The sequence below is a fragment of the Alnus glutinosa genome, chromosome 8, assembly GCF_958979055.1.
Source record: "Alnus glutinosa chromosome 8, dhAlnGlut1.1, whole genome shotgun sequence".
NCBI lineage: Eukaryota > Viridiplantae > Streptophyta > Magnoliopsida > Fagales > Betulaceae > Alnus > Alnus glutinosa.
In genome coordinates, this window is record NC_084893.1 from 1,239,692 (window position 1) to 1,251,220 (window position 11,529).

Sequence of the window (11,529 nt, forward strand, 5' to 3'; positions counted from 1 at the left end):
GTAGCCCAGGTGGTCATTCAATGACTTGGCGGTGACGATCACGTCGAAGTCATTCTCCACTTTGTGGTGCCGGTTACAAAAGTTGATCATCCGGGCAACCTCCTCCTGTTCGGCATCGGAGATCTCGGGTGGGTTCGCCAAATTACCGTCCAGAGCCCTCCATTCCTGGCTGATCCTTTGAGACCCAGTGATCTCCATTGACCGAGGGCATTCCCACTCGTCGGACACCCGAAAAAATTTGCTTCTCCCAGTCTTTGTTATTAGAGTAGATGGGTTTCAGGAAAATGAATGATGGACCTTGTCGGGTCCGCAGCTTTACGACCCCCTCGGCATCCATAGCCGGCCGGTATACATTCAAAAACTGCGGGATCGACATCCGAGACCCGATCACAGTTCTCCAAAGTATGAATGACGCGAAGAGATACCTCCACGAATTCAGAAAAATCTGACTCGGAGCAACTTTCAAGTGGAGCAGGAATTCTCGGGCAATGTTGGGAAATGGGAGCCTCAAACCCGCCATGAACATCCTCTCAAAGAGGGTAATGTCACCGCCCGGGATACCCAACGCCGACGGTTCCTGGAAATGCAGACGGACCGAGTTGCCGATATCGTAGTTTGTACGCAAGATCCATTCGCTCTGCACGGAGAAGAGGGAGACGTGACGGTTCTCGAGAGGGGTGAGCACTGTGGGGAGGTCCCCGAGAGCGACCTCTTCGTGTTGCTCAACTACGTTCTCGGCGGCCGCACGGACAGGCACCGAGGAGGTGCTAGCTTTGCTCTTACGAGTCATACTGGAGAGGTGTTTAGAACGCCGATGAAGGAACGGAAAGAACAAAAAAGGGGAAGGAGAAAGGTAAAAAGAACGGAAACAACGAGTGAAATGAAAAATGAAGGAGAGGGAAAGGCTTTTTATAGGACTCGCAGTGACCGGGAATTGCCGGTGCCCGCAACCTAGAAGCCCAAGCGGACCATAGTGGGGAAACAGTTCCCGCAACCGGAAACCCAATCGACTCGGTTACTAGATTTCTTTTGGGTTTCGAGGCGACAACAATAATTGCCCTTCCAGACGCGGCAGTCGATGCGTCAGGCGCTTTAAATGCTGACGGCGTGGCGGCAAACGTCTAAAATTCAAATTTCAAAAATAATGATAGCGCGCCCTCCTTCCTCGGTGGCCATACTTCAACAAGGCCGGGGCGTTCGGCCTCTCGGTGTCGGTGGGCGAAGTCATCATAAAAATGGGAGAGGGGCTTAAACTCTTTCGTCCCATGGCATGAGACAAAAGACTTGGGGGGTAACTGTTGATAAAATAACCTTCCCGAGAGGGGGGGTTCCGACCGAGCGGGAGGTGTCGGATACATCGCTGCCGATAAGGCCTCCCTTTTAGGATGGTGAGGTCCCGACCGGGGGAGTCCGAGCAGGAGGTGTCGGGTGCTCCGTTAACCGACAAGTGGTAATAATGACGATACCGATAAAGGAGAGCGATTAGGTGGCTGAATCCCCGAAGATTTGGGATTTCCCGAAGTCGCATGCTTCGTCATTAAGGAACCCACCTGCCCATCGCTGACAAGAGTGTACTTAGGACCTGTTCACACACAGGAAGTCACTGCTCCCTAAAAACCGGGATATTCCTACCTAACCTTGAGGGCAGCTGCCTATAAATAGCAAAATCCAGGTATTAAGTTTGGTTGGATACAAGTTCTGAACTCTCTCTCTCTCACTCTTGCTCTCTCACTAAAAATATACTTCATCTAATTTGGGCGTCGGAGGAGGACTGTTGGGGAAACCCACCGCGTGTCCTTTGTCTTTGCAGGTCAGTTGGTCAGGTCCACCTGCGGTAGCTCCTGCTTCACCGGCCGGAATTAGCATCAACTGAAACTTCACTTAAAACTGACTTTGTATTGGTTTATAGGAGGTTTGAGGTTTTTGAGCATTTGCGATTTGTGAGTGGCTTATCCCTAGCCTTCTTAATCCATGAATTAAATGATTCAACAATGTTTGAGATTGTATCAGTTTTACATTTGGTTTCAAATGCATGCCTTGACCAACAACCGAGATCAATTTTTTCCATGTGATTTACGTAAGCTTGAAACGAAGATGGCTTACCGCATATCGATTTCGGCGATGCTTCCAAAACGACTTATCCTGCAGCGATTTCAACAATGCTCCAAACTCGAGCAAGTAGACTGAAGATGGAAGGCGAACAGTGTGAGGAAGAAGAAGGCCAGGGTTAGGAAGAATAAGGTATGAGCGGCGAGAAGTGAGGCCTAATGTGGTAAAATTTGAGAGATAGGGTTAGGTTTAATTTATTGTTTTAGAGTGACATGGATTGAGGCTTGACGTGTTAGTCTTGGATTGCGTACAAAAATGACGTGAAAAATCCTAATTGTATTTTTCGAAATTTATAAGTAAATTATAACACGTGTTGCGCTTTTATTGAATAAGACTTGACAAACTAACAAACTTTATTAAGTTAATAGACGAAAATTGACTTCAACAATAAGTTGTTATTTTAGCCTATCTCGATAACTTATGAATTTTTTTATTTTTATTTTTATTTTTTTTTATTTTTTTATATAGCATATAGTGATTTGTAATTAAAACTAACCACGTGAATTGATTTTGTAATTTAATTTAATTTTTATTTTTTTGAAGAATGCTGCAGAAATGCTTTGAATTAAAAGCCGTATTTTAGTTTTTAGTTTTTAGTTTTTTTTTTTAAAAAAAAAAATACTAAGACTTTACAACCTTTGTACAATTATTGCATAATAAGTTCAATAATTTTTTTTTCTTTTTTTGAAAAGAATAAGTTCAATAATCATTCCTCTGTTTTTTTACACGTTGTCATACGTATCAAATAGAGAGATGATGCATGCACTGCATAACACTGAGCACATTGTAGTGGGACTTACATATATATGGATTCGCCTTGATATGCCTTAGTGATTTGCACTTATAGTAATTTCAGCATTTCCTTATTCAATATTGATTTTTTTTTAAAAAAAATTGTTGGGTTGTACAATTGATGTCTTGCACAACAGTACAACCCCAACAGAAAATATTGCAATAACCCTAACGCAAAGCTCTAATGGCCGTTATGGAAGCGAAACCAGTAGCTGTGAACGAAGGCGAAGACAAAGAGAAAGAGGAAGAGGAAGAGGAAGAGGAAGAAGAGCTTTGGTCATCAGACTCGGAAGTCGGAGACGCGTTGGATTGGTTGGATTCGAAGGATGACAACGAAGCTATGGAGGGGAGTTTCGCACCCAACTCGAGGCGTCCCAACGCTCATGGAGGGCTGCACTCTCGCCCAAATACGTCGACGCTTCAACCGCTCTCAAATCGGAACCAGAGGTTCGCCAATCACATTCGAGCTTCGCCTTTGGAGGTATATTCCTTCTGTGTGCAATTTTTGCGATTGAATTGTAGGAAAAGATGGAAAATTTGATGAATTTCTATGTTCTTTTATTATATACAGTGTTGCTTATCTTGTCGACCAAATAGGGTGCTAGGGAATTGCCCTTTTCTTAGACAAAAGTTGCTCATTTGGTTCATAGAGACCATAATTAAGTTTCACATTTATGGGTAGTATACTAATTAATTTGAGAAGAAATGCATAGTCTTAGTTTTGCAAATTTTGGTGAAATTGAGGTTAATATGTGATGTCCAAATTACATTGTGCTTTAAACACATTTTTTGAGTTGGTTGATTTGGTTTGAAGGGATTATATCTTAATGTCTTGGATTTGAATTTATCCCTTTTGTTAATATAAGTCGTGAACAATCTTATTATTTTTACTATATATGTATGTATCCCCGCTTTTCCATGTTTGTTCTGGTTGTGCTTGATTGGATTTGTTTGTGTCCACTTTTCACTTTTAACCAAATCAATTGATAGTGCAGGAGTGGGAGGGGAGGTTGAATATAAGCATGTCAAACTCTGTGACGACTGCTATTCGTGAAAGTGTTCGAGAGATGGCCATTGGTAAAACTAGAACTACTGAGAAAGCAGACCGGGCGACCGTTGAGCAGGTGAAACATTGTAATCTTTTATCGACATTCTTGAACTATAAAAAAGCAGAAACTTTTACATGATTCTCTTTATATTTTCCTCCAGGCCATTGATCCAAGAACTCGCATGGTTTTATTTAAGATGCTGAATCGAGGTGTATTTCATGATATTAATGGCTGTATTTCAACTGGAAAAGAAGTATGTAATGCAGTGCTTGTTTTCATTTCTGTACTGATACCTATAGCACGTACCAGTTTCAATTCTTACAAAGTCTGAATTGTTGGTTAATGTGTCCTATCTTGCAATCAATTTTTTTCAACAGGCAAATGTTTATCATGCAACCAGATCTGATGGTCAGGAACTGGCAATCAAAGTCTATAAAACTTCTGTTCTGGTATTTAAGTATGTCCAGATGATCCTTTTTGCTTGATAATGAATTTAACTTCTTGTTTAGTTCCATGGTTCAGAGACTTTGTGCTTGTATGTAGCTTGATAACGAATTTAACTTGGTGATCTAAACGATAACAGGGACAGAGATCGTTATGTGCAAGGTGACTACCGTTTCAGATATGGATACTGCAGGCATAATCCCAGGAAAATGGTGAAAACATGGGCCGAGAAAGAGATGAGGAACCTTATGAGGTAAGACCAAGACATTGTTCCTGATGCTTTTACCCAAGGACAATTTATAAAATTATTTGTCTTTTTAGGATTTTAAGTTTATGGAAAGGAGATGACAATTTATTTCAGCAGAAGTATCAAGATCTAGTGGAGGAGCAATGTATTTCAGTTGTTAGAGAATCATTGCTGTCATATCGTATTTAACATGGTCATTGTGGACTGCAGGCTAAAGGCAGCGGGAATTAGGTGCCCTGCTCCAATTCTTTTGAGACTTCATGTTTTGGTCATGGAACTCATAGGTATTGTGTGTATGCGTGTGTAAGAATAAATATAGTTAGATGGCTATGACTTTTAATCAGAATTTTGTGCAAAAACCAAAATCTTTGGGCAAGAGATCTGATTTTCATTATACACGTAAATCCGTCAAATGAGTCCAAGATGTTACGTACCTAGAGTAATTAGAATTAGGTTTTAAATTAGGTAAGTGTCGTATTATTATTTAAGAGAATAATAGGATTATTAGTATGGTATTATTCTTATAATAAATTAGGAAAATAATGAGTCTTGCTCATAAAGCAAGAATCCCAAGATTAAGGGATTTATATCCCATTATGTTAGGTTTTTTATTAGGAATGAAATAAGGGAATTAATTATCCCATTAGGTTTAGTATTATTTATGTAATATTTATTTATTTATTGTCTCCGTATTTTTAGCTTGTAACCCTATAAATAGGGGTATCAAAGAATGAATAATATCAAGCAGAAAAATATTAAAATTCAGCTCTTGTATTTGATTGGGAGTTTTCTAGGGTTTCTCGAATAACCCTAACTTAGGAGGCCCAGGGTACCTCGAATACCCTACTATCCCACGCTCACCACTATCCAAATCGTCACCGTTCATCCCTCGTTACGGAGGTCCGTACCATCTATGTTACGGACCTCCGTAACGGGGGATGAACGGTGACGATTTGGATAGTGGTGAGCGTGGGATAGTAGGGTATTCGAGGTACCCTGGGCCTCCTAAGTTAGGGTTATTCGAGAAACCCTAGAAAACTCCCAATCAACTACAAGAGCTGAATTTTAATATTTTTCTGCTTGATATTATTCATTCTTTGATACCCCTATTTATAGGGTTACAAGCTAAAAATACGGAGACAATAAATAAATAAATATTACATAAATAATACTAAACCTAATGGGATAATTAATTCCCTTATTTCATTCCTAATAAAAAACCTAACATAATGGGATATAAATCCCTTAATCTTGGGATTCTTGCTTTATGAGCAAGACTCATTATTTTCCTAATTTATTATAAGAATAATACCATACTAATAATCCTATTATTCTCTTAAATAATAATACGACACTTACCTAATTTAAAACCTAATTCTAATTACTCTAGGTACGTAACACAAGATCACTCCCAGTTGATTTGTGCAAAGACCAAAATATAATGCAAATCAAGTCTGCTTTCATTTACGTGTATAATGCAAATGAAAAGATGGAAAATCCATGGAACCAGATCGCTCCCAGCCCCCTGCATGTTGATATACATGTTAGTAGTAAGTGGAGTCCCTGCAGTTATCCTCGATACAGATTAAATACATTCTTAGTCATTTTAACTTTAAGGTGTTTACTATAAGATTTTTCGGTTTCATTTCATTTGTTCTCCTCATGTAGTCTCTCGTGAATGGAATTGATTTTGGGTTTCTAAAGTACAGTTGTTGAAGTTTATTGGTAGTTGTGCTTGTACAGGGAAAGCAGGTTGGGCCGCACCTCGACTTAAGGATGCTGCCTTATCTCTTGACCGGTTACGTGAAGGTTATGTGGAGGTGTGTCCATATCTTTTTAGTCATTCTTCAAGAATTCTCAGTTATGTGAAGTGGAACCTTCTTTCTAGAATGTTGGGGGGAACGATTAGTTATTAAGTGGTCTCTGCTGTATAAGATGATGGTGGATGTTTCATTGATTTCGACCTATAGATACTTGGTTATGTCAAGTGGAACCTGTCATCTAGATTGATGGTGGGATTGTTGATTGTATATGTGAAGTTTATCACTTGAATAGATCTGGTTGGAGCAGCCTGGGTAGAGATCTGTTTAAGTTATATAAAATCATATGTCTTTTGATATGCTTAATTTTATGAAATTATTCTTTTATTTTTTTAACGTATTTGGTATTGCTTTACGCAATAACAGCAAATGCTTCTATTATAGCTTTTTTTGGGCAAGTGAAAAGTGTAATAATTTGCTGTCTTGTTTAAATGATCAAAATATCCTCTTGGCATTTCTTTTTTCAGATGATTATTACAATGCGGACATTATATCAGAAGTGCAAACTAGTGCATGGAGACCTTAGCGAATATAATGTACTTTATTTTGAGGTGAGCCCAATTATATTTTTGTGTGCTTTTATTTTCTTTGCTAATATTGAGTTGATTCCATGTGTAATTTGGGGACATTTTGATTTATTTTTTCTTCTTGATTCGCAGGGTCACTTGTATATTATAGATGTCTCTCAGTCAGTTGATCTTGATCACCCTCATGCCCTTGATTTCCTACGTGAAGATTGTCTTCATATTTCTGTGTGTTCTCTCAAACCAAAAATATCAAACTAAAAGTGCTTGTAGTCAGCTGTATTAGTTAATTAAGCTTTGGTGGCATGCAGGATTTCTTTAGAAAGCATGGTGTAGCTGTTATGACAATTCGTGAACTCTTTGATTTTATAGTAGATCCTTCTATTGCTGATGAGGCTGTGGACAGTTATCTGGAAGAGGTTTGGTAATTTATACTCTCAAATTTTCTGAAGGACTTGAAGGATATTTTTATTTTGACTGCTTTCAACTCGTTTCAGGTTCAACAAAAAATTTTGGCTAGAGGAGACATCTCTGTGGAGGATGAAATTGCAGATTCTGTGTTTGTGCAGGTAACCTGCATGGCAGAGTCTTAAAAAAAAAAAAAAAAAAATTGTGTGCCAGTGGTATTATCTTATTGGAGTTTATTTTCATCAACATTAAGCATGCATTTATTGCTGGTTTGACAGCCTGGGCCAGTTCTAATTGAACTTTGGTTTTATGTGATACACCATTCTTTGCCGCCAATTGATTTGCATTATACACATAAATCCATGAAATGAGAGATCTGGTTTGTTTTGGTTTTTGTGGGGACTGCAATTGGGTCCAAGATTGATACTTGAAGCTGGTGTGTGTGTGTGTGTGTCTTTGTGCAAGCATGCATGTGAAGAATAAAAATTCATTGATACAGTGGACCCTGTTTAATTTTGATTACTCATAAATTGTTGAGTGTTTTTCCTTTTCTGGTGTTATTTTACAGTCATTCATCCCAAAGACGCTAGAACATGTGAAGAATGCTGAGGAGGATGTGCAACGGATAACCAGTGGGCAGGACACTGGAGATATGTATTACCAGACTATCACAGGACTCAAGAACGCTCTTTCAAGAGGTCAGCGGTCTCCAGCTGAACAGGCAGCAGACCCTTCTGAAGGGTCATCTATTAATCCAGCTGGTCATCCTAATCCCTCCGAGAATATTAGAGTCTCTCAAGCAGTTGAAGACGAAGAGAGCTCAAGTGATTCCGAAGCGAGTTTCTCGTCTCGATCTGAAGCAGAGACTCCTGAGGATAAAAAAGCTGCTAGAAAAGAGAACAAAAAGAAAGTCAAGGAGGAGAAGCGGGAGGCTCGCAAGAATAAAGTGCCCAAGGCTTTGAAGAAAAGAAAGAAGAAGTTGGCCAAAGCGCAGAAGACTAGATAGCTGCTTGTAGTGCAACTATAAAGCCAAGTTTATTTTTTAGATAAATTTTGCAACCATTTTTAGTCAAGGCGAAAGAAACAATTTTGGCACCGAGTGTGATCATGTAGTTTTTTCTTCCACCCATTTTATCTTTTTAATTTGGTTAGTAATTATAGTTTTGTAATTTGTTTACATATCTGACATGGTCGCTGAAGATATGAAGGGCTAAATTAAATTTTTCTCCTCCTTCTTCCTTTTTTTTTTTTAGACATATATATTCTTTTATAACTTGTTCAATCGCATGTGATTGCAAGAAGTTAAATTTTTTAGTGGCTGACATGACTTCTTGCCCACGTGTTAGTATGTGGTAAAAAAGTTGTAAGTGCAGCATGTTGTAAAAGGCATTGAAGATTGTTTTTGTAATGCACCTATACAAAAAATTTATGGGTGTTTTTGACACGTCATAGCATATAATTAGAAATACACCGGCCACTAAAAAACATAATTTTTACATTAATTTTGAAATCAAGTTTAAACCCGTGTTAAAAGTTGTAAAATAGTTAGAAGTATGGCGTTTCATACAAAATCTACATTTTAAGATGTGAAGCCGTGTCTTCTCGCAATAATAATCATTTTTAAAATTGTTTTGTCATTTGTGTGGATGATACATTACGTATTTCGGGCTACGACATGTCGATGTCAATCTAAAAGCATCCACAATGGCTTATTCATTTTGCATTTATGTGTAAAATAACTAACCAAACCCCTAAAAACATCTCTATCCAGTTCTGTAAATCACATGCATTTTGTATTTTATCTATAAATGTTTACCCAAATATAAAGAAACAATAAATGAAAGCATAGGTTTTTTTTTTAATTATTATTATTATTATTTTGCCTTTCACTCTTTCTTTATCATTTCTCTATTCTCTTTCTTTTTCTCCTCCTTTTTACCGAAACCTGTACCCTAAATGTTTGAGTATTTTCCAAATAACATACTTGTAAACCCGCCCCGTCAATAACGGATATAAGACATTTTTAAAAAAGTACGGACCTTAAATATGCCAACCCGTGATTTATGGGGCGGGTTGCAGTATTAAATTTTTTCTTACCTTCCCCGCCCCGCAATCCCTTTATACTTGTACTATCAAATTTTTCCCAAAAAAATTATAAGAGCCATGACAAGAGGTGTGCCTTTGATTTCATCAAAATTTCCCCAAAACAATTATAAGAGTCACGATTAGGGGTGTGCCTTTGATTTCATCAAATTTTCCCCAAAAAATTATAAGAATCACGACTAGAGTCACGAATTGCTCAAGTTGTGTGCCTTTGATTTCATTCAACACAGTTTTGCACTATCCATTTCATCTCTATTCTTATTCCATTCTCATATACACTTCCATCTCTACATTATCACATACACATACCCATTCAATCTATAATCACAGAAAAGAATAAAAAAGTTCTTTACAATTGGGTTTGTTGGTAATTTTGGTTCTTTCTTTTGCTAGTGAGGTTGATTCAATTGGGATTTTCAAATTTTGAATCGGGTTAGCTAGATTGTGAATTATTTTTTTGGTTTTGGGCCCAAAAAGAAAAGAAAAGAGGAATACCCGAACTCGCATGAACCAGTCCCGATCCGCGCTACCCGAGGCCCAGTGGGTTGACCATTCACTATGCGGGTTGGGAATTTCTATTTTCAAACTCATTCACTGCGGGGCGGGTTGTGGAAAACATGCAAATCCGGCCCGCGCCCACCCCTATTGGAGAACTTCAATTTACCCTCACGAAGTTGTCACCGATTTGCAATTCAACCACCAATGTTTCAATTTCGTCAATTGTACCCTATAAAGTTTCAGAAATTTTCAATTTACCTAATCCTCCAATTGATATGAATTAACGAAATTGTACACATGTGCGGCGCACATGCGATTTTTTGTCCTGACTTACCGAAAATGCCTTTAATTAAACAGCAGTGTTTTGGTAAAAAAAAAAAAAAACTAAAACACCAAAAAAATAACTCCACGTCATCGTCTTCTTAGTCCATTCATTCGCAGCCCGACTTGAAAAGGCACCCGTTCTTCCGAAGCCTCAACTTCACCCTCATACGGTCGCTCACGCCGTCAGAGATCCCTGGACAAATGAGGCTTAAAACGAGGCCATTGTTGAGCAATAGTAGTGCAGCACAATCCACGGCGTTCGAGTACTTCTGAACGGAGGGCGGGATTCGAGCCACATGTCGAGTAGGTCCTGCCGGATTTTGGCTTTGGCGGGTGACAGCGACATGTATATTCGAGCTGTCTTGTTTCTTTCTTTCTTTCTTTGATGTATGGTTACGTGACTTTTGTACATATGTTTTTACGTAAATATATGTGTACGTACTATGTCTACGTAGGCAATGGATGATGATACTGGCTGGAGGTCTGAGGAAATAGTTTCCCGACAGGATTGAACCTTGGGAAGGATCATATGCGTGTTTAACGTTGCCAAATCACGACATTGATTATGTCATAGGTGCTGCAGAAAGCGCCGGTGTAAAGAATGACCGTCAAACAACAGAGACCCAGCAAAGCTACGAGTAAAGGAAAACTATGCGAGAATGCTGTCGACCACAGTTTTGCCACATTTAGAGGTATGGTCTCTATTGTAGGTTTCTCAAGTCCACTAATGGCATGTTGCGGCAATGGAGGGCCTCCATACAATTACAATATAAAGGTGACATGTGGTAAGCCTGGCTATCAGGTCTGCAAGGAAGGATCTAGAGCTCGTAAATTGGGATGGGATCCATTACACAGAAGCTGCAAATTCCTTTGTAGCATCAAAAGTACTTTCCACAGCTTATTCTACACCACGTACCACGTTTGATTTCTTTTGTTGTAGTTGACTGTACAGTTCGTCTTGGTAGGTCCCACCCACCTTCTCCCCCATGCAACTCTCCAGTGCACACATAGCACTTGCTTCTCTGTTTTTTCTATTCAACAACTCGACGTCGGCCTTCAAAAACTTGGCGAACAAGGTTGATATTTTGGGGGTGATGAGTCGTTGTTGCTTTTGTTTGAGGATTGGTTGGCCAAGTAAACTAATTACTAGGGGGCTGGCCAAGTAAACTTGAACTGGGGTTCTCTAGGGTTCTCTGGTCGTCAAATCCTTA

The 11,529-nt window shown here is 39.0% G+C and overlaps 1 protein-coding gene across 1 annotated transcript; it reads left to right on the forward strand.

Annotated features, from left to right (window-relative positions):
* Positions 1 to 2,944: 2,944 nt before the first annotated feature.
* Positions 2,945 to 8,518, forward strand: LOC133874555 (uncharacterized). Its single transcript, XM_062312406.1, has 12 exons — positions 2,945 to 3,382; positions 3,897 to 4,025; positions 4,111 to 4,203; positions 4,328 to 4,407; positions 4,534 to 4,647; positions 4,852 to 4,925; positions 6,385 to 6,461; positions 6,929 to 7,012; positions 7,121 to 7,213; positions 7,297 to 7,404; positions 7,483 to 7,554; positions 7,962 to 8,518. Exons 1-12 carry the CDS (start codon positions 3,086 to 3,088, stop codon positions 8,397 to 8,399), a joined length of 1,659 nt encoding a protein of 552 aa, XP_062168390.1. The 5' UTR covers positions 2,945 to 3,085; the 3' UTR covers positions 8,400 to 8,518.
* Positions 8,519 to 11,529: the final 3,011 nt, after the last annotated feature.